The sequence below is a fragment of the Eleginops maclovinus genome, chromosome 16 (assembly GCF_036324505.1).
Source record: "Eleginops maclovinus isolate JMC-PN-2008 ecotype Puerto Natales chromosome 16, JC_Emac_rtc_rv5, whole genome shotgun sequence".
NCBI lineage: Eukaryota > Metazoa > Chordata > Actinopteri > Perciformes > Eleginopidae > Eleginops > Eleginops maclovinus.
Window position 1 is genome coordinate 2,493,025 of NC_086364.1, and position 22,234 is coordinate 2,515,258.

A 22,234-nucleotide genomic window follows, 5' to 3' on the forward strand; every position below is an offset into this window, starting at 1 on the left:
GAGTGTAGTTCTGATTAGCTGGGAGTCGGGATGTAGGGCGGTTCCTGGGGCGATGAGAGTAACGAGTAACTACATTCTTGTTTACGGCCCACAGTAACCTGTGTTGTGTTACTGACACAGTTCTGGGGCAAAGACATATATTGTCTCATTGAGTTCCTGTAGCTAGACTGTTGAGCATTGAGGCGCAGTCTAACTTTCACTCGCGTTAGTGGACATTAAGCAAAGAGTCATTCCTTCTCTCTTTAGCCTTCATCCAGCCATATTTATTTTAGGAATATCGATACAGTAGTTTCAACTACATCCCTCGTGTCTCACTCACGGATCATCACAGGTGACTGAACAGACAGAATTAACTGTAGTGACGTCACATATTACCTACCGTAATAACTGGAGTAACACCCCCGCTCGCCCTTTACACAATGGGATACTTATAAACAATACAACAAAATAAGGCTTCTGTTTTACCTTAACAACACATAACACACTTTGCACTTTTAGGTGATTACTTTTTCGTTATGTTTCTCTCTTGTATATACAGAGTGATTAGCAGGGTTGTGTATGAAATCGTTCTCACTTAGACATGTATGTAACATATCATTCCAGTTTCTACCTGACTGCTTGAGTCCATAAAGAGACTTCTGTAACTTACATACAAGTTTTTCACATGTTTTTGGCTTTTTCTCATAGCCTACTGGTTGCTCCATATAGATTTCACAGTCAATTGGTGCATGCAAACAGGCTGTCTTAACGTCCATCTGGTGTAAGATTAGGCCCTCCTGTGCTGCTTTTTGCATGACCACTCTGATACTGGTCATATCAGCTGTGGGTGAAAATGTCTCTTGTAGTCAGTTCCCTGTTTTTGACTGTAGCCTTTTGCTACAAATCTTCCTTTGTGTTTGTCTAATCCATCGATGTTTCTTTTTGGGTGCATCGACCCATTTTACCCCCACTGCCTGTTTACCTGGCAAGAACTCATTGTTAGGATCTCAGTTTTGATATTTATAGTTTACGGTTTTATTTTGAAATGTATCTTGTTTTGTCACTTCCTGTCTTGTCTAGTTTACTTCCTGTCTTAGTTTCCCTCCTCTCTGATTGTCTGATCGTGCTCACCTGTTGCCCCTGTGTGTCTCCCCTTCCCAGCTGTTTCTTGTCTTGTGATTACCCTCCTCTGTATTTAGTCTGTGCTTTCCTTTGTGTTCTTTGTCGTGTCGTTGTCGTTGTTTTCCTGTTCCCTGGGGCCTGTACTACGAACGGAGTTCAACCTACTTAGAACTAACTCAGGGTTTCCGCGGTAACCCGGGGTTGACTAAACCTGGACATCTTGATTGGTCTTAAACGGTACTACGACGCTGATTATGAAGTTGATCAGCTGAACCTGTGTTCACTCAACCAGAGTTACTGCGCGTTCACATAAAAGGGGTGGTACCAGCGCAAAAAAACACTCTCGATCATGGCGGGCTCTCCCTATTTCACAGAAGAGGAATGCGAGATCATAATGAGGAGTTATGAAGAGTATAAACCGACCCTGGCTGCTAAATCCAACACCGCGGCAGCAAACAAGGCGCGACTGGGGTGTTGGCAGCAAATTACAGACCGCGTAAATTCGTAAGTAGGCCTATTTCTTTACTTCTATATGTCCGTTAAAATAATCCCAACCTGAATACAGTATGTCAGGACGATGTACAATAACAGTCGGAACGTTACTGTATCGTATGTGCAACCACAAATGAAGCAGGACAACTGAATGTTTAGTCCCCTTCACTAATTCTGTGTATGTCCCTTAAATACTTCCAGAGGTACCAGCAGCGCCAAACGGACCTGGCAGCAGGTGAAGATGAAGTACAAAAACATCATTCAGAATGGTAAGTAAGAATGTGTGTGTGTGTGTGTGTGTGTGTGTGTGTGTGTGTGTGTGTGTGTGTGTGTGTGTGTGTGTGTGTGTGTGTGTGTGTGTGTGTGTGTGTGTGTGTGTGTGTGTGTGTGTGTGTCTTGTCAGAGAGAGCTAAATGTGTCTGTCTTTAACAGCCAACAAGAAGAAGGTAGAAATAAGGCGCACAGGAGGAGGGAGGGCACCAGACTCCTTTACTCTTGCTGAAGAGTTGGCCCTAGCCAACAACAGTGGCAGGGTGATGATGGATGGGGTGGCAGGGGTACAGTCTAACCCTGGGGCAGCTGAAATGTCCACCCTCTATGTGCAAGGTAATGTATGGCATTCATCGTTCTTCATGTTAGAGTATTTTGGCTTTCTTCCCCTGAATCATCAGTAACATGTGTCTTCTGTTGCATGCAGTCGAGGGTGGAAACATCACAACCCTGCAGCCACCAGGATGCATTCATCCTCTGACACAGGTAATTCAAATGGATAACATCCATGACATGTAAATTAGGCTATGTCACCCCTAAAGTATGGGTGCAGCGTAAAATTCTGAATCTTTTCAGGATGATGATGATGATGATGACGAGACCCTCACAGCCCCCTCCGACACACACATGCAGGTTAAAACACTTTACTGCTACTATATGCCACATTAATGTCCTAGGAGGGTGAGCATCATTTGTCAGTACTGTCTGAATCAAGTGACCTGTGTCATTAATGCAATGTGTGTGTGTGTGTGTGTTAGGAGGACTTGGAGGAGCTTTCCCCTCCTGAAGCCTCCCTCCCAGGGACCTCACAGTCAGACAAAGTACAGTTTCTCCTTCCTTGTTTAATTACTGAATATAATGCATACTAGGCTAATGTGTACAACATGGGGTGGGGGTTGTGTAGGCCACAGTGGACAATGTCCGCAGTTTATACAAGAAAGTGCTGGAGCTAGACCGCACAAAGAAGAGGCTGGAGATCAGAAAGCTGGAATTAGAAATTGAAAAGCTGGAACATGAGAAGAAGGTATTGTCTTATCACTCCATTAATATATAGGCTACCCACACCCTATATGTGTGTCATTGATCTGGCTTTCTTTTCTTCTTGCAGGAAAGAGAGTCATCTAATAAATGAATAATATCAGAGATTGGTGTGACATGTCTTTATTTTTGTGCATTTAATTTGTGGTGTGTACAATTCATTGGAAAAACTGGTTGGTAATGGCATCCCTGACAGCACGGCCTGTTGGATGATCCAGGGTGATTGGATCAGTAATATCAGGGGGTGGGGGAGGATCATGAGGGGGCACTCTTTCCTTCCTTATTGTGGCGACATTCTGAAGAACCACACATGCTGCTATGGTTTGGCAGGCCCTGTCTGGCTTGACCCGAAGGACCTTCAGGCAGGCGAATCGGGCCTTCAATATGCCAAATGTCATTTCGATCCTGGCCCTAGTGACACTGTGTGCATGATTAAATGATCTCTGTTGCCTTGTTTGTGGATCAGGAAATGGTGTGATGAGGAACTTCATGCATGCGTAGCCACGGTCCCCCAGCAGGATTCCATCAAATTGCCCTTAGATGAAATGGAGGAAAAATTAAACAACTGTCACACTGATTTCATGTTCACTATTAAAGCATATTACTTCAGGTAAATCGATATAGGACTTTTACCTTGGTGGAATCTGTCAGACAGTGATGATTCTCTGAATATACGGGAGTCATGGACTGACCCTGGCCACCTTGCATCCAGGCTTGTGATCATATAGTGGTGATCGCATGTCATCTAAGAATATGTGCACAGGTAAGGAACATAACAGGTGAGGCATGCTGTTGCGCATGTAAATGACACCACCCCATGCAGAGGACAGGAAATCATTCTACATGACAACAGGAATTGACAGGTTGACATTACCTATTCCAATGAATCGTGGACTGTACAATGTACGCCTACTGTTAATCTGTTAGTCTTGTGTATTACCTGGACATTGATGGTGTGTTTGGACTTTCTATTCACAAAATCCCGCTCATGCTCTCCCAGGGGTGCACTGATAGGAATGTGCGTACAATCAATGGCTCCAATTACTCTTGGGAAACCTAGATATTTTGTTAGTCAAATCAGTTGCCAGTCACAATTATGAAATGTGCAAATTACCTATTTTTAGATTAGTGGCATATTACCAGCGATTGCATAGAACCCTTCTTTTATCTGACGTGCAGGCAAATGGCCAGGGAATACAACAAATGCATCCACCAGTTTAGTGAGAGCAAGTACCACCTTCCGTATCACCCGGCATACAGTGTTCTTACTCAGGTTTTCAGCATCACCGATGGAATACATATATTGTCCGCTGGCGAAATAGCGCAATGAAAGACATAACATTTGCTCGATTGTGAGGGCCTGACTTCGGCGGGTTACATTAGAGACGTCCGCCTCGAGCAGCTGGCATAGGTAACGAATTCCCTCAGCTGAGAATCTATATCTTTCATGGAGAACATCGTCCGGGTACGCCAGCGGATTCTGGCGGTCTCTAAATACCCTCGCCCTCCGAAGAGAGCCCCTCACAATCTGCGCGCCTATATCGTACGGATCGTCCAGGTATGCTGGCATTGTCTTTAGGGGACATGTCGGTGGAGGAGTGGTGTCTAAATAGGGTGTGGTTAATCGGAAACCTAGGGTTAACCAAGAACTAAAACTGGGAAGACCAGTTTTGGGATCCTACGTATATTGCCATGGCAGCATACCTCGGTTTTAACATATCCAACTTTCGTAGTATGGGTTAACCAGCAACATACGCTGCACGTGACCAAGTTACTCTCGAAGTTACCCCGGTAAGCCAGAAAACCAGCTTCGTAGTACAGGCTGCTAGGGTTAACCAAGAACTAAAACTGGGAAGACCAGTTTTGGGATCCTACGTATGTTGCCATGGCAGCATACCTCGGTTTTAACATATCCAACTTTCGTAGTATGGGTTAACCAGCAACATACGCTGCACGTGACCAAGTTACTCTCGAAGTTACCCCGGTAAGCCAGAAAACCAGCTTCGTAGTACAGGCCCCTGTAGTGATTTGGATCTCCCTAGTTAGCTCTCCATTTTCCACCAGTTTGTCTGCGTTTTTATTTTGATACCTTTTCCTTGTACTTTTTCTGTATTTTTGTTATCAGCTTTTTCATAAATAAAAGCTTGCCTTTTGTTTTTTGAACCCCGGCCTCCTCTTTTTGCTTCTGCACCTGGGTCCTTCCCCCACCCTGACACTCATTACGTACGATTACTGGAACTAAGAATTCTATCGGGCCAATCAGCGAACAGGGGGAGGGGTTGAGAGCTATTACGTCAAAGTTGGTGCCGAGTTTGAATTGTAGTCTAGTCTGTAGTTCAACAATGGCGACAGAGGTAGAGACGCTACTAGCTATCCGGTCGGTTGTTTCAACTCTTGAAGGAATTCTTCCTTTTTTTCAAATAATTGTTTTGAGTTACGAATTGTCCCCTGAATCCTTAGGTTACATTGACAACATCGACACATGTCGTTGACAGCCATTTTGACAGCCACGCTAGCAGGTAGCGATTTGTTTACTACTGTGAAAGTGGAAGTAGGAAGCGTCATGTCAGAGCCCGGGACTCTGAAATTTTGGGGCATCTCGCTCGGGGGGCGGGGTTACGTACTGCGTCACATCTCTCATGCGAGTTGTCGTCGGCGAGGGTCGGCGCACACCATATTGCGCACAGGATGAGCTAGCGAACCTAGGTCTTAGATTTTGTTTGTATCATATTTATTTTGTATGGCAAAGAAATGTTACAAATGGGATGTTAATGTCTTTATTTGCTGATTATGGGTTGGTTGTAATTGCTTGGGCGGTGGCGATTAAAACATCGGTGGCGATAATAGCCTCGTTGCACGGTAACCGTAAATTCTACTTCCGCTGTTACTGTATGCGCTTCTAAACTTCCGGTGTGATATCGGTGAACGTCAAACATGGCGAGTTTCTACACTAGATGCCTGCAGGATCTCCCAAACATTTCTATCTCAGATGTCCACCGACTTGTTCGGATGGGCAGTTCTACACCGAAGAGCAAACGTGATAAGGGATACAAAATGTACCTATCCAGTTATATCGACAATTATGAAGGTAAGTTGTAACTATGGCACAATATTATTGTAGCTACATAGCTAACATTAGCGCTTACATAGTGATATTACTGTGGTAATAGCTTTACTTACTTTTATAATTTAACGTGGTCTTTGCTCGACTTTTCAATGTTCAATGTCCAAAATCCTCCGACGCAAGGCTTCGTTGTCCTCAACCAAGTCACTTGCTCGTATCACCGTTTGTGGCAACACCGAGTAGTCGTGGTCAGTAGCTACAGCCGCGATTTCCATCTCGTTGTCAGAGACATCGGGACTCTCCACATCTGGCCGCGGGCGCCTCTCCCAAACACTCGGTCTAGGTGCCGATAGCTCAAACCCGTTCCAAGAAAACAGAACAGGGACTGATCCCTTTTTGAGTTTTCTTAGTCCCCCGGCTGTCACGACAAAATCTGTGCTTTTAAAGTGCCTACTGCAGACCTTTGAATGTTTCGTCGGACTGAAATTATCCCTTCGGATTCTCCTCAGCCACTCGGCCCGTACCGCCGGGTCAACGGGAAATGAATGAAAGGAAAGTAGCTTATTGTACCTCGAAGAATTCGTACACTGAGGTACACAACAGTGCAGTGCCGATGTCCCCACCCTTTGAAAGGTCAGTCGTCTTTCTTTTATTGTGAACACACTCATTGTACACTTCTAAATAGTAAAAGCCGGTTACCGGTATCCAGCTGTCAAACGCTATCATAACACGGAAGTGTTCGACCGGAAGTTTAGACGCGCATACAAGTAACAGCGGAAGTAGAATTTACGGTTACCGTGCAAGGAGGCTATTCACAAAGCTGTCTTCATTTAATGTAGGTATACCTTCATCAAAGGCTACTTCAAGCCGGGACAGGATAGGTCTACTTGAGTCTAAACTTAACTCGTAACTGGACTTAACTTCAAATCATAGTGGGCATTAGGCTACCCCAAGCAAAAATTAATCTCTCCCATTAACAGTCAAAATCTTAACTAAACAGGATGCACACATCCCCATTTCATAAGTCAGCATTGGATAAAGCTAAATCTCCGCTTAGCATGCTAAGCACTAGCAATATAAATGCACTTAAACTGTAGACACACACTAACAAACTCTTATTTGGCTACTTTTAGAACTTTTTTGTGTTGGCATGTAAATATCCAGTCCAAAACGAACATTGGCATAATGATTGATGCTGGATTTGAACCATAGAGCTTTCGGTGTAATCCCGCTCCTCTAACCACTGTGCTACGATACTTCTCGTAAATGATGAAATTGCAATAATTTACAACACTTATAGACTCGGTTGCTGGGTAACGATAAACGAACTCAAAGATCGTAATTCTAAATTTCGCTTACAAACTGACGGTTTTATGCGTTCACTAAACAAAGATTATGGAAATTAAACACCACTTTTCCATCAAGAAGCTTGTTGGTAAAAGCATAACTTGTTAGACCTAAGACCTAGCTCTGTGCCTGCCTGTGCCGCTATGGTGCGCGCGGCATGAGAGATGTGACGCAGTACGTAACCCCGCCCCCCGGGCGAGATGCCGCAAAAAGAGTCCCTGTCAGAGCCTGCCATTCGGCGCATAACATACGTCATTACTGTGGAGGACACGGTGCGTGCAAAGTTTTGGTTGTGCTGCAGCTTGATTTCCTATCCTCTGTAAGAAGGGTCGAACGACTTGTGAGGAAGAACGGCTGTCCACAGGCAGTTCCAACTTTAACAGACTTTATCGCAGGGTGATGAACTGAACATTGATGTAGGTTTAGCAGGGGTTAGCGTGTTATACAGGGTGTGTTCTCTCGTGTGGGTTTGTGTGTAAATGTGTGTGAATGTGTGTGTGTGTGTGGTCTATTTTTCATGCACGCACACGCATGTCCACAACACACAGACTCCGCCAACACTATATCACAGTTATGCGGTTATAACACAATAGTGACAGTCCGATCGCCATCAGTCTCCTTGCTTCCACTGAACAGCAAGTGCACGTTGCGAAATTGCGCCACATGATTGAGACCACTTGTAATTCTGGCTAGGGGTCACATGGAATAGTCCAACTAAAGGGGGAGTTTTATACAGCCACCCCCTAATGTGCACAGCACATTAGGATCCCGTAAAAGTCCCTGTTACTATGACTGCATCCTCAGCAGGCATCTCCGGCAGGATGACGAGTTTGGTAACGGAGCGGCGATAGGTGTGCTTCCCTATAGCCACGTCTGCCACCCTGATCCGTCCATCAGGGCCTGGCGTCACCTGTTTGACTCTGCCCACAGGCCAAAGAGCACGTGGCAGTTGTGAGTCTACAACCATTACCACTTGCCCCACTGTCAGATCTGGAGTGGACTGCTGCCACTTCTGACGTTGCTGCAGGCTTGGGAGGCAACGCTGGGTGAACGGAGTCCAGAATTGGTCGGCGATGACTTGGCTGTGTCTCCATCTACGTCTGCCGAGAAGCTCTCTTGGTCCATATGCTGCCTGAGGGAGAGAGGCATCTCGCCGCCCCATGAGCAGCAGATTTGGAGTAATGGGATCCTCATCTGTGATGTGGGATGACACATAGCCAAGCGGCTTTGATGTCTGTTTTCTGGGAGCGACACGCGATCGGGCCATGACAAAGGTGGTGTGGACCACGTCATGAGAAGCCTGCAGCCGCAGATATGCCACTGCTCCATAAGCACGCTCTGAGGCGTCGCAGAAAACATGCAGCTGGATTTAGCGGTTTTCAGTTTCAGGTGTGATGTAGCACCTGGGAATACTGATGGTAGGCAGATGTTGAAGCTCACTAAGCCACTCCTGCCACTGGCGAAGTAGCTCATCCTCGATTGGCTCATCCCAGCCTGTCTCCTTCTTCCAGAGAGACTGCACAAGGACTTTAGCTTGCGTGGTGAAGGGCGTGATGTAGCCTAATGGGTCATATTGTGAGGCTAATATCCTGTAGACGTTGCGCTTTGTGGCGTCTGCAGATGAAACTGGGCGGCATTTATATCCAATCCTGTCAGATGGACAGTGCCATGCGAGCCCAAGGCTTGGCTCCTGAGGATCAGCCTGGTTAGCCTTTAGCCACAGATCACATCCCTCTGATCTGGCATCAGATGGTAGGTGAGCCACCGTCTCTGGGTGATTGCTGGCCCACTGCCTGATCTCAAACCCACCAGCAGCAAGAATCTGCCTTGTGTTGTCAATGAGCTGTTTAGATTGAGTTGCTGTAGGTAGGGACTGAAGGCAGTTGTCCACATAAAATGAGTGCAGAACTGAATTCACAACATCTTCATTCTCTTCTCCGTGGCTCTGTACGTGCCGCTGGAGGGCATAAGTGGCGCAACAGGGGCTGCATGTTGTCCCAAAGGGGAGCACCCGCCACTGGTAAATGTTTGGGCTCCGTTCCCTCTCAATGTCTCTCCAAATAAACCTTAACAGGGGCTGATCCTGTGGAAGAAGGCGCACCTGGTGAAACATGCCTTTGATGTCTCCGCTCACAGCCACAGGATGTTTTCTGAATCGCAGCAGGACGCCGAGTAAGGAAGAGCCAAGGGTTGGACCAGGTAACAACTGGTCATTAAGGCAGCCTTGCTGGTGACGGAAGGAGCAGTTAAAAACCACTCGGGGCTTCCGATTTCGGTATACAAGGTGATGAGGGATATACCAGGACTCCTCTGTGCTTTCAACCTGCTCTGGTGTGAGTTTGATGGCGTAGCCTGCCTGCTCCAGTCTGTGGATTTCTTGATTGTACATTTGCGCCAGCTCGGGGTCCTTTGCCAGGCGCCTCTCTGTGGATCACAGGAGGGCCATGACTACGTCTGGGCGAGTCTTTAATTTGGCAACATTTTTTCGGCGCAGAAGAGGAGTTGCATAGCGGGAAATGCCCTCGACATCAACTCGCGCTGTCTTTGCCTCCAGTGTCTCCAAGGACTCTTTGTCCTGCTTTGACCGAGTGGCTTCTCTCTTGGGCCGAAATGGCAGCACATCAAGCTGCCATAGTCTTTCAACACTGGTGCGCAGGTCTTGAGAGTGTAGAGGGATTAATGATGTTTGGAGACAAGTGGCTCCATCGGGCTGATGGAGGAAAGTAGCTGGTCCCTGTATAGCCCAGCCGAGCTTAGTTTTCACAGCGACAGGGCTGCCTAGGGGCCCCATCCTGACAGGAGATGTGGGAGTGATAAGCTGTGGGTTGTCTGAGCCTATCAGAAGCATAGGTTGTACACCTTTGAATGCTTTAACTGGAATATTTCCAAGGTGGGAATACTTCTGCTGTAAAACATCCATTGGGCAGGATTGTTTACCAAGGTCTAGCTCTTTAGCAGTGAAGGCACGGCTGATGTGATGTCTCACTTGAGGGCATCATGGTGCTGACACATCAAAGGACACAGAGGCTCCCTGCAGCTCTGACACCTCCTGTCTGATAGTGCGGAGTTTGAGCGACTCATCTGCTCCGCCCAGTTGCAAGTAGTGCACTGCAGATGAGAGTATGATGGTTCTTTCGGACCCATCATCCAGGATAGCATGTGTGGATAGTGTTTTGCCTTTACTGTGGAGTTTCACTGGCACGACCTTTAACATCACTATGCCAGAGTGGGTGACCTGATCCAAGTAGATGGCGCTGGATACTGTACTCACTGCAAGGACACTCTTATCTGTGCTGGAAACAGTCTCGTGCAGAATCTGCAGGTGTTGCTCACCACAGGTAGCACATGGTTTCTTCAGAGTGCAGTTATCAGGCGGATGTGCCCTGCCACACTTCCAGCAGCGTTTATTGTCTTTTATCCATGCTGCTATTTGTGTGGTTGTCAGCTTGCTGAGGTCATGACATGAGTTCAGGTAATGTTCTGTACTGTTGCAGAAGGGACAGAAGGGCTTGAAACGTTCCCTTTTATTGTCTTTAGGTGTCTCTCTCTTCCCGGAAGAAGATGTTGTAGAGGCAGTAATGGGCTTATCTGGGACTTGGTTAGTGCCATAATAAACAGTAGATTGAGGTTTTGAAGCCTTGAATTGTTTCTGCTCTCTATGCTCTGAGGGTGGCTTGTCGGCAGTGTAGCTTTCTGTAGCTCGCCTGGATATCTGGATTGCTTGTGATTTCCTCTCCAACCAGACAGCAAGATCAGGGAGTGTGTAGGTGTTCGTAGTGCCACTCTGCAGAATGCCTGTTGTTAAACAATACTCTGCAAAGCCGTCCCTGTATGAGGATGGGAGTTTAGTAAGCAGTCTATCCACATGAGAGCCACACAATAGTTCACTTCTAGCTGCACCATGCAGGCTGCTAAGCAGTCCAACAAGGCTATTAACTGACAGAGCAAAGTCCTCAAAGCCCATGGCATCTCCATATTTCACGGCAGGCGCATTAAGGATGGTGTTTATTTCACCTTGCACTAATTGTCTTGGCTGTCCATAGCGCTGCTGCAGTGCCTGCATGGCCTTGGTGTATGGCATGGTGTCATGGACATACCTCTTGGCTATTTGGAAGGCACTGGGAAATTTGAGATGATCTAGCAGCACTTGGTATTTATAATCTTCAGACAGGTGAGCATGTGGACCCAATACCCCATCTAGCCCTTTCTTCAGCAGCAGGAAATCACTCTCTTTCCCAGTCGTGAAACTGATCAGTTTGGGCCGCGGAATACCATATGAGGAGGATATGGCCATCTCCATCAAGTTTGGCATCTGTGCCGCTGGCTGGGCCTGAGCGTACAGAGGCACGTTATAGTGTGTGGGCGGTGGAAAGGTATTTGGATAGCTGGTGGAGTGAGGTGGATGCACATGCTGTTGGCCTGCAGCCTGAGGGGGATGCTGTGGCTGCAGAATGGGAGGCTGCCCTAGAAGATGTGAATTCATGCCGGGAACCATAGCAGGCATGTGTTGTTGGTACTGTACAGGATTTGGATGTGCCTGAGGGTAAGCAGGTTGCCAGACGGCAGGAGGAGGACTTGGCCGGGCAGTGGTATATGCCGGAGACCGTTGCTTCTGGTGCTGCTGTTGCTGTGGCAGAAGTGGATGTGGTAGGCCAGCTGGAGCAGATCCAGACCGTGGCGCCAGAGGGGAATGCGCAGGGGAGACAGGCATTTGAGGAAAGGGGACATAATGTCCTGGAGAAGCGGGAGCCAATCGGACTGGAGCATGTGTTGGACTGAGGTGTGATGCTTGTTGCTGACGAGGTGGCTGGAAAGGAGAGGCCTGTGTAATATGGGGCAATGTTTGGAACACAGCAGGTAATGACGGCACCGAGGCAGGTGATGTCGTGGAGGCATATCCACACGGCCTTCATCAGTGATGGTTGCAGGTCGTCTGATGTCAGAAGAGAGGCGAGGCAGACTAGCGGTACGTTCTGGCATGAGCTGGGGCGCATGTGGCGTACGCCTGCCGAGTTCCATCGATGTCTGTAGTGTGCTCTGTAACATCCTGACCTGCTGCTGTACATCCCATACACACTGTTCCATACGGCGTAATCTATCCGTTTCAGGGTCTTCCCTTCCTTCAGTCCAGCGTCGTTCAGGTGTGGATGTTCGATAGTTCAACCCTGGGTGAGACCCAGTGTCACTGCGTTGTATGTCGTCTGGCAGTGCAGGTGGAACAAGCTGTCGGGGTGGATAAGCCAGAACGTAGTCCTATAGATGTCCCGGGACCCTTTGGGGCCGGCGAGGACGAGCACCTTGACGTTCTTCTTCCTCATCGTGATGTTGTGATGTCGCCATTAGGAAAAGCTGTAAACACAATCCGGCTCGAAGGAGCATTTGTGGAGGACACGGTGCGTGCAAAGTTTTGGTTGTGCTGCAGCTTGATTTCCTATCCTCTGTAAGAAGGGTCGAACGACTTGTGAGGAAGAACGGCTGTCCACAGGCAGTTCCAACTTTAACAGACTTTATCGCAGGGTGATGAACTGAACATTGATGTAGGTTTAGCAGGGGTTAGCGTGTTATACAGGGTGTGTTCTCTCGTGTGGGTTTGTGTGTAAATGTGTGTGAATGTGTGTGTGTGTGTGGTCTATACGCATGTCCACAACACACAGACTCCGCCAACACTATATCACAGTTATGCGGTTATAACACAATAGTGACAGTCCGATCGCCATCAGTCTTCTTGCTTCCACTGAACAGCAAGTGCACGTTGCGAAATTGCGCCACATGGTTGAGACCACTTGTAATTCTGGCTAGGGGTCACATGGAATAGTCCAACTAACGGGGGAGTTTTATACAATTACCAAACGTTAGTGATTGGTTAAGGGAACTCCAATGATTTTAAATTTCAGACAAGTTTCCACCCAACACAGTAATCCAAATCCAATGACGCTGCTCCAGACTGTATGCCGGAGAGAATCGAAGTCTAACAGGCTGGTATTACCAGGCTAACTGTCAGTGGCGGTTCTACAGTGAATTTACACCCCGGGCGAGATCCCAAGATCCCCTCCGTTCGGCCGTTCACGGAAACACCCGATCGTGACGGAGAAATGCGTTTCATGAAAGTTATGGTGCTTATTAAGCATTTTAAAACTTATACTGTAACTTGCTAAAGTGCTTTGTTTTGAACGTTCAGCTCTTTATTAATCAAAAGGAGAAATATAAAATTTACTTTTTTATTGAAATGATCAAATAAAGTCCACATTTCAGTGTTTACTGAGCTGTGTGGGGTTTCTTAAACGTTTTAAAACATGTTTGAATTGTGGTATGCAAAGTGATAGGTTAAGGCATAACTAGTTTATAATGAGCACATTTGTATTTATTTTAAAATATTTTCATATAATCATACGTTTTGGGATTCATGTGGATTAATGTGGACCGGAGAGTGAGGGTGACAAGCATAAGTTTCACTTTCCTTTTTAATTTCATTTCCAACCTTTGTATTGAAGAATATATGTCTCTCTGTTGTCCTCGTTCATAAAGCATAAAACAGCACCATCAGAGAGCACGGTGCAGAGTAGCTGTAGTTCCCCACAGCTACGCACATTAATAACGTCCTTCATCATAAATACGGTGGATAGTGTAAGTGCAGTCAGATTCTCAAAGCACCGCAGCCTCTTCTCCTGAGTCCTTTTGAATTCTCCTATCCACTATTCCTTAACCCCGTGACGTTTCAGGGAAAGGTAAAGGAATAGTGGCGGCTGGTGGAGTTTTCTCCAGGGGGGGCTATAACTTACGGAGCCCCTAAGGTGACATGAAAAAAAAAAAAAAAAAGTTTAGTTTCATGTGCTCACCTAAAACTTTCATGTGCTCACGTGAAACTTTCATGTGCTCACGTGAAACTTTCATGTGCGCACGCAAAATATTTTCATGTGCGCACATGTAAGTTTCACGTGAGCACATGAAAGTTTCATGTGAGCACATGAAAGTTTTAGGTGAGCACATGAAAGCTGTAGATTGATGTAGCCTGGCCCATAAGGCTACTGGAGACAGTCAGTGAAAGAAATGACTACAGTACAGGAGTTAGTTGCGCTATATTTCAATCTCGGTATTTATTATAAGGACATTGCTGCTTTGCTCGCAAGTCGTCACCACCATGTTGTTTCGATACGACATTTGAAAAGGATTCTAAAGTCGTGTAATCTGTTCCGGCGCCAGGGATTCAGCGATTTGGATCCGGCAATAAACTTCATCCATGAGCAGTTGCAAACATCTGGCCAGCTCCACGGTTATAGGTGGATGTACACTAAATGCAGGGAAAATGGAATCAAAATAAGAAAAGAGGATGTACGTTTAATACTCCGAGAGCTAGATCCTAGGGGTGTGGAGCTCAGGGTGAGGAGACGGCTGCGTCGCCGCAACTATTTTGCCAAAGGGCCTAATTACATCTGGCACTTAGATTCCTACGACAAATTGAATCCTTTTGGAATATGTATTAATGGCTGCATCGACGGATTCTCGCGTAAAATCATCTGGTTAAACGCGTTTACGACAAGCAGTGACCCCAAACTTATTGGTGGTTATTATATGGAGGCGGTGAAAAGGTTGGGCGGTTGTCCGAGGGTCGTCCGAGGCGACCGAGGCACTGAGAATGGCAAAGTGAGAGATTGCCAGCGCTTTCTTCGTCGAAACATCCAGGATGGCTCTGCAATTGACAGCTACCTTGAAGGGGCAAGCACGGCCAATCAGAGGATAGAAAGTTGGTGGGGCTTCCTCAGGAGAGAATCAATGGAGTTTTACATCTGTCTGTTTGCTGATCTGAAGGACCGTGGCTTGTTCGACGGTGCATATTTGGACAGAGGTCTAATTCAATTCTGCTTCATGGGCATCATTCAGGTGAGCTACACATAGCCTGTTACTGTAAACCGAGGCTGTCACAAAACACTGTTGATTACATTGTTACACACCTACAGTAGCCTAATAGCCGGGGGCTTGGTCAATTTGGACAAATAAAGGTCGGCCGGGCCGGGGTAATAAATCAGTCCACAAGCACTAATACACTCGGTGAAATAAAATAACTCTTCTTAATATTTCATATTGTTGGTTGGTCTAATAGCCTACTTTTGCCAATGAAACGTCGTTATCCTACACTCGGTTTCCAACACGTAGGCTATTATCAGGCTACTGTTCAATTGTGCCGGTGAAGTTGGACAGATTGAACGAAGTAGGCTAGGGTATGGGATAATGATTTCTGGTCAAGTTAAAACTGAAGATGCTTAAGCTCCAATGTAGCCTAAGTGGTTGATTATAGGCCTAACTGGATTTTCACTATTTAATGTAGCCTCATGGGAAATAATGTCATGATGTCTATGATTAGGCTTAGAACTATGCCTACTGTCGACATCGATCTGTTTCACCTAGTGGCCGCTCGACCTTAATACAGCCCTCTGGAGCGCGTAAAGGTGCTTATCAGGGGTGCGTTTCTAGAAGAGTTAGCAACGACAAGCTAGTTTTGGTTACATATTTAAACAAACAACAACAAAAAACCCCATGAGAATAACAAATGGCAAAAATCACTGAATTTCTTCCCAATAAACTTTTTTCCCCCAGGATGAGTTAGATGAGACTACCCGTGTGTGGGATTCCCATGTCATCAGGCCATCAAAGAATGACAGAGTGCCCAGTGGTCGACCCAAAATCATGTACCTGTTCCCTGAACTCCACAGAGCCGATGATTGCATTTCCCCAGTGGAAAGAGCCGATTTACAGCTTTGTCAGAGTAGCTGTACATTTCGACCAACAGTACCATGTGACACAGACATCTACAACATCTGCAACTTCCTGATGGTTGAATCCCAATTGCATCTTCCGGCTGATGCTTATCAAGCATTGGATTTGTATCTGCACTTAAGAAATGAAATCAGATCCACTCTCTAATTCCATCTACATGAAACACATCAACATTCCCCCGTCAGTATGTAATTGATAAATTATAGCCTACTGACACTGTTAATTTGTCTGTTATGTTATGTGTATTATGAATCTTGGTAATGTAGGATGTTGTGCTTTGCCCTCACATCAGTCATTAACAGGGAAATATGGACACAAGCGCAGCAAAGAAATGAGGCATGATACGAATGAGGAAATTGTAATCTTCATTTTACAGTATTTTGGATATTTTGAGTATGTTTACCATGTGAGGCTTCAACAAAAACAGCCATTGGTATTTGCCATTCAAATGTGAAACAAGTCAACGTGTGAAATGCAACATTTATCTTAATAAAAATCATTGTACACGTTCATGAACAGCAACAGTGTGTACTGTATTTAACTGCTAAATGCAAATCTGCAAATTCAACTGTGTTTACACAATATCCATTGTGGAACAATCACCAATCAAATTCATCACCAAATCAATCACCAATCAAATTCTGTGTCATTACAAAACAAACATTGACATTTCTTACATCCATTACAACAACTCAACAACAAACATTGATTGTCAGCAGCCATCTCATGTTTTAACTCCTTTAAGATTCACTTTTTAGAATAACATTTATGTGCGAATGAGAACAAATGTATCATTGTTAGAAAGGTGACAAGTGTAACTGTGTCTACACAATATCCATTGTGAAACAATCACCAGACAGTACACAGTCAAATTCTTGTCGAAATTCAGGGTATGTGCTGTAGGTACATGGTAATTCAAGTACAGCTCCACAAGTGTGTGCAACAGGCCTGCGACTTAAACCACACAATTTATTAAAAGTTACCTCAATTTTGTCTTTGCACAGCACAGTGGACCCTGTGCAGAAGCGCAAAAAGGTTTCTAGCTTCTTTTGGTCAATGCTTCTGACATATCGTAGTAGGTGGTTGAGGGCTGCCTGTTCCTGTGTATTTAAGGTTTCATTGGACGGTTTAATCATCTGTGCCACTTTCCTGTTGGTTGGTCTCTTAGACTCATAGAGTTCCATTAGGCGGCCTTTGGTTATGGGAGTTGGCAAAGCAGTGTGAATACTGGACTGGAAACAATCAATTATAAATTTCGGCTCTTGAAGAAGACCTTTGTGTGCCATTGTTAGAATGGTAGCCCTTAGGTTCTCTTTACAGGGCAGGCAGTGTGCGCCCATTCTTGAGAAGAGGTCGAGTAATTCCTCCTCATCACTCTCATCCATGTTGCCCTGCATTGCTTTTTCAATGCAAAGTGTCTCAGTCACTGATAGGAATCTGGCAAAGGACGTCATCAAGAGTTCTTCATCCACTGAGCTGACTCCTTGGCAGCATGCAAGAACAAAAGCTGGTGACAGTCTGATAGGCATGATACCGTGGTCCAAGTATCCTTTCAACCAAACTCTTCCAACTGCTTTCCATTCCTTCTCAGAATAGTCTGGTCGTAGTCTGGGAACTCTCTCTTCTTCCCCCTCACACTGTTCCAAGAAGTGTTCCCAGAAGGCGGAATACACCTCTCTTGACACACCATCACTGTCCACAGCTTTCTCATTTATTAACTCCATTTTCAGATTAACATTCAGTACTCTTGGTTCCATGAAGACATTAAGGACATCATGAACTATGTTTACTCGTCTTAATTCCACGTACAGGACTTCTTTTTCAGACTGATCTGGTGATGCTGTAAGACTGTTCGATGATGCAGGTCCATCGTTCAATGAAGAATGCTGCAATTTAAAAAACAACAACAAAAACAACAACAAACAATTAGATGAATTATTGATTGATTAAATAAGTTAGTTTACTGACAGAAAATCAATTAATGACTGTCAATACATGTTGACATTCAGTTTACCATACAGCAAATACAGCAATTTATCATACAGCAAAAATTATGATTATCGCCAAGGGAGAAGAAATAGTCTTTTCTGATTGGCAGGTAGGTTACAGCCTATTACAGTTTTTTTCATTTGTTTACACACAATTTTGAAAAACGGGTTTTTTTTTAATCAAAATATACACACATTTATCCAAATGCCACACTCAAGTAGCATAATTCCTGGATTGTTTGCAAAATGACACACTTCAGTCAAAACATACACACTTCAGTCAAAACATACACACTTCAGTCAAAACATATACACATATTTGTGAAAATGCTATTAGTTTTCATTTAACAAACACAGTCCTCAATGATCATCAGACACTATTGCAGCCAGTTTCACACTGCTGTGATAAATGCAACACACATTTGTAAAAAAAACTTCTTTTAGGAAATAGCATGTGCTACATTTTTGGCCAGACATTGTTATGTAAGGGATAATTTAGATGTCAAAAAATAGTGACAACCCCACAACATTCTTCAGATTAGTTTGAGATATAGGGAAAATGTACACAAATAGGTCTATAAACTTGCACTTGCACTGCACAACACTGATGCTGCAGACTGAATATTTCAAGTATTTCTTTCAATACTTACAGTATTTCTTACCATAATCAGTTACAGTAATCAACTAACAATTAAATCAATGAAACAAATAAAATCTGTAGACAAATAAAAATGACTGCATAAAGTACATACACTTTGACTCTGAAGAACAACTTCTGTAAAAGCAACAAGACTGTATAGCACACCTGAGTGCTGAGTTTTCAAATTAGCACATGAGTGCTTCCACGCCTGGTGGATGTGATTATCCAATTTGTTCATTAGTGTTGTCATTGGCAGTCCAGGGCTTTGTAATGACAAGGAAGTAACCTCACAATCCTTATCTGTGTCTAAGGTATAAAAATGTGTGTAGAGTTTTACAAATCACTGTGTGTAATGTTTTGCAAAGAGGGTGAAGCAGATATTGTGTGTAATGTTCTCCTTGGAGTACAATTGCGCAAATTGTGTGGAATCTTTTATTTTAGTGTGTAAACAATCGTAAAAAACTGTAAGTAAGGGATAACGGCCACCGAGGTGTCCTGTTAAATGGAATTAATGAAAGAGAGGGAGGAAAAGAACTCCCACTTATTACACGGCTACTTTTGGCAAGTAGTCGTATAATAAGCGGGATAATGTATTGTCCGACCAGTGGACAATACATTATACCTTACATAAGAAATTGTATTTACATGACTCAAAAGTTTTCATCACCATTAGGAATAACCTTGTTCAACACTATACCTGGATATTGTTGAGGTCACAAGGATTCCAAAGAAGGGTGGAGTCTTCACCAATATCAGCAGAAATACTTCCAAACTGTGCTTCAAAGTCTTCAAGAGACACATTGATGGCAAGGGCAAGTGGGGAATCCACCTCATGACTGCACTGGTCTGTTGTTGATTGCCTGGTTGGTTCCCCTGTCTGGTAGTAATCAACCAAAAAAAAAGCAACAACAGAACAAACACAGAATTATCACCTAAGCTTACTTATAGACCTCTGAAGTTCGCCTACAAAAAAAAGCTACCATCTTTGCCCAAATAAGGAGATCCGGTATCTTGAGATTTTCTCTATGGGAAAATAACATGGGGATTTTGAATTATCGCACCTGTTTAACTCTCGCAGAGAGGAAGAAATCAGAAATGCTGACGTTTTGCTCTACACAGTTTTGTCCTCTGCCCTTGAGTGGATACTGTGAACTTCGTGAAGACGGCACACTTGTATCTTTGCTACCCCCAGAGCTAATTAAACTTGCCATAGGTAGCTAGCTTCAATTAACACCCGGATCTCGGTATATGGGCAAAGATGGTAGCTTTGGTTCCTTTTTGTAGGCGAACTTCAGAGGTCTATGCATGATCTGATTTAAGCTTTCAAGTCTACCATAACATAACATGTCTTTATGGGGGTTCCATCTCTGACACAGAATGTGATTGGGGAAGCACTGCACAACATATCTCAGATTGGGTCTGTAAAAATGTAGTAGGCTTAAATCTACTGGATCTTACGCTTTCATGAGTTCCTGGACTGAGTCAGTAGGTGCTGCATCTGAATCATAAGATTTCTCTGGGGGATCCTCTTTTGTAGTTGAACTATTGGATGAAGCATGTGCCTAATACTCCTCTGCATTTGTGACCTGAAATAACCTGTTCTTGCATACCGTAAATCCTTAAATTGGGGTCGAGGTCTTTTATTTACTTAGTCTGCAAGCACAGACCTTTATTGGGGCAGGCAGTGCCGGTTCAGCCCTTCAAGGGGCCCTATAAGCAAAATCCTGCCATTCCTACCTGAACTCTATGAGTCCCCATCTCTGCCATAACAATATGCTTTTAAACAGAATGTGGTTGAAGAGAGTGCCTACCTTCACTGGCCTCTCATCGTCTGAGGATGCATCCGAGAGCACGATTGAGCTGTCTTTATCCCTGGAGCACGTATAAACGCGAAGCATTCTCAACTTGGTCTTTTCATACAGCTGGTTTACGGTACAATCGAGAGGAAGTGACTTCTGGCTGAAATCACGAAGGTCAAACTCGAACTTCCCAATGGGTCCTTTGGCAGAGTGTCCGTCTGGGAAGAATAAGTCTTTGCCTATCTCTGGCAGCTCAGCCACGGTTACTGTTTTCTCCACAGACAAGTGCCGTGTTCCACCGCCACCTTTGGTTCGGACCTGGTGACACTCACCCTTCAGAACGTGAAGCCATCCAATTTCTACCCGCCGAGTGTCTTTTTCTGCGTATCTGTTGCCGATGGGTCTACGAGCTGTGTCGATGTTGATGGAGGTTCTTCCTTCTATTTTCCCTCGAACCCTGTCCATCAGGGCTGACTTCACGGACTCACTACTGTTTGTTAGAGTTCTTTGCCGACAAAATGCACGAAGAGCAACTCGGTCTCCATATGTGTTGATGTACTGTTCCAGCTCTTCATCTGACATTAAAGTTATAACATGTACGTCGATCTGAAAAATACATGTGAAAAGACAAAAATATTCCAGAAATTAAGTCAGCACAGGCTAACATTAACTCAGCGAGAGCTAGCAAAGGTGGCTAGTTAGTATAGGCTATTGCTAACAGCCTACATTTAACAGTAGCCTAGGATAGTCGCAGTATTGGCGTCTAAATGTCTAACGTTGACATTGAACAACCTACATACAATGAATTCAACCAACATACAATGAATTAAAAGCAAGATAAACTTACCTTATCGTTTTTTAACTTATGTAGTACATTGTCTGGTATTTGTCGCCTTTGCAGGAACGTTTCCAACTCCAACTCATCTTCAGCCGACATCCTGACTGTGGCACTGACTGAAAACGACGCGCGAAAAAGCAAAGCAAAAAAAAAAAAATCGTTTTCGTTTCATGTGCTCACGTGAAACTTTCATGTGCTCACGTGAAACTTTCATGTGCTCACGTGAAACTTTCATGTGCTCACGTGAAACTTTCATGTGCTCACATGAAAATATTTTGCGTGCGCACATGAAAGTTTTAGGTGAGCACATGAAAGTTTTAGGTGAGCACATGAAACTAAACTTTTTTTTTTTTTTTTCATGTCACCTTAGGGGCTCCGTAATAACTCCAAAATGTATATAATTTTTTTTTTAAAAAAGCACGCATACATGTCCTAAGGTATCAAACGAGTGTATTTTCATAAATGAAAACAACAAAAACAACATTATAGATAGATAGATAGAAGTGCAAAGAGAAACAAGTGCGATATATAGAGTATGTACAGTATATGCAGTTAAGAGTGATTATGTAAAGATAAGGGCAGTATAAAGAGGTGGGAATAATTGGCATAGTATAAACAGATGTAGTATGAACAAATATACAGATGTGCTATATTACTATACAGATGGCCAATATACATATATAATAAATATCTATCTATCTATCTCTATATCTATCTCTCTATCTATCTCTAGATATATCTCTAGATCTATATATTTAAATAATATATATCATATATAACATGGACAATACACATACTTTATGACAGAAGGCTGTGACGTCAGCCCCGCCGCCAAATCCAGCTGCATTCAGCTCGGGGCGCAGGAGAGGTGCGCCCCAACATCGT

General features: G+C 44.5%; 3 protein-coding genes across 3 annotated transcripts; 1 reads left to right on the top strand and 2 right to left on the bottom strand.

Moving 5' to 3' along the window:
* The first annotated feature begins 1,225 nt into the window (after positions 1-1,225).
* Positions 1,226-2,947, top strand: LOC134877714 (myb/SANT-like DNA-binding domain-containing protein 4). The gene is made up of 7 exons (XM_063903316.1): positions 1,226-1,605; positions 1,795-1,862; positions 2,026-2,199; positions 2,291-2,349; positions 2,440-2,496; positions 2,622-2,684; positions 2,768-2,947. Exons 1-7 carry the CDS (start codon positions 1,451-1,453, stop codon positions 2,915-2,917), a joined length of 726 nt encoding a protein of 241 aa, XP_063759386.1. The 5' UTR covers positions 1,226-1,450; the 3' UTR covers positions 2,918-2,947.
* Positions 2,948-3,008: 61 nt separating this feature from the next.
* LOC134877692 (putative nuclease HARBI1) lies at positions 3,009-4,877 on the bottom strand. The gene is made up of 4 exons (XM_063903283.1): positions 4,042-4,877; positions 3,842-3,957; positions 3,535-3,646; positions 3,009-3,436 (listed from the first exon to the last, which is right to left on the bottom strand). Exons 1-4 carry the CDS (start codon positions 4,469-4,471, stop codon positions 3,060-3,062), a joined length of 1,035 nt encoding a protein of 344 aa, XP_063759353.1. The 5' UTR covers positions 4,472-4,877; the 3' UTR covers positions 3,009-3,059.
* An 11,585-nt stretch (positions 4,878-16,462) lies between these two features.
* LOC134878467 (uncharacterized) lies at positions 16,463-21,445 on the bottom strand. The gene is made up of 4 exons (XM_063904504.1): positions 21,359-21,445; positions 20,524-21,117; positions 19,410-19,589; positions 16,463-17,970 (listed from the first exon to the last, which is right to left on the bottom strand). The coding sequence occupies exons 2-4, from the start codon at positions 21,091-21,093 to the stop codon at positions 16,909-16,911; spliced, it is 1,812 nt and encodes a 603-aa protein (XP_063760574.1). The 5' UTR covers positions 21,094-21,117; positions 21,359-21,445; the 3' UTR covers positions 16,463-16,908.
* Between the last annotated feature and the right edge of the window lie 789 nt (positions 21,446-22,234).

What these genes read in the sequence shown, in the direction of transcription:
- LOC134877714 (XM_063903316.1), top strand. Translation starts at nt 1,451, where the DNA reads ATGGCGGGCTCTCCCTATTTCACAGAAGAGGAATGCGAGATCATAATG. An exon ending in ATTACAGACCGCGTAAATTC is followed by an intron (nt 1,606 to 1,794) that starts GTAAGTAGGCCT and finishes AAATACTTCCAG; the next exon opens with AGGTACCAGCAGCGCCAAAC. An exon ending in GTCCACCCTCTATGTGCAAG is followed by an intron (nt 2,200 to 2,290) that starts GTAATGTATGGC and finishes TGTTGCATGCAG; the next exon opens with TCGAGGGTGGAAACATCACA.
- LOC134877692 (XM_063903283.1), bottom strand. Translation starts at nt 4,471, where the DNA reads ATGCCAGCATACCTGGACGATCCGTACGATATAGGCGCGCAGATTGTG. An exon ending in AACACACCATCAATGTCCAG is followed by an intron (nt 3,647 to 3,841) that starts GTAATACACAAG and finishes ACATATTCTTAG; the next exon opens with ATGACATGCGATCACCACTA. An exon ending in GTCTGACAGATTCCACCAAG is followed by an intron (nt 3,437 to 3,534) that starts GTAAAAGTCCTA and finishes ATTTCATCTAAG; the next exon opens with GGCAATTTGATGGAATCCTG.
- LOC134878467 (XM_063904504.1), bottom strand. Translation starts at nt 21,093, where the DNA reads ATGTCAGATGAAGAGCTGGAACAGTACATCAACACATATGGAGACCGA. An exon ending in ACGATGAGAGGCCAGTGAAG is followed by an intron (nt 19,590 to 20,523) that starts GTAGGCACTCTC and finishes GATTACTACCAG; the next exon opens with ACAGGGGAACCAACCAGGCA. An exon ending in GTGACCTCAACAATATCCAG is followed by an intron (nt 17,971 to 19,409) that starts GTATAGTGTTGA and finishes TTTAAATTGCAG; the next exon opens with CATTCTTCATTGAACGATGG.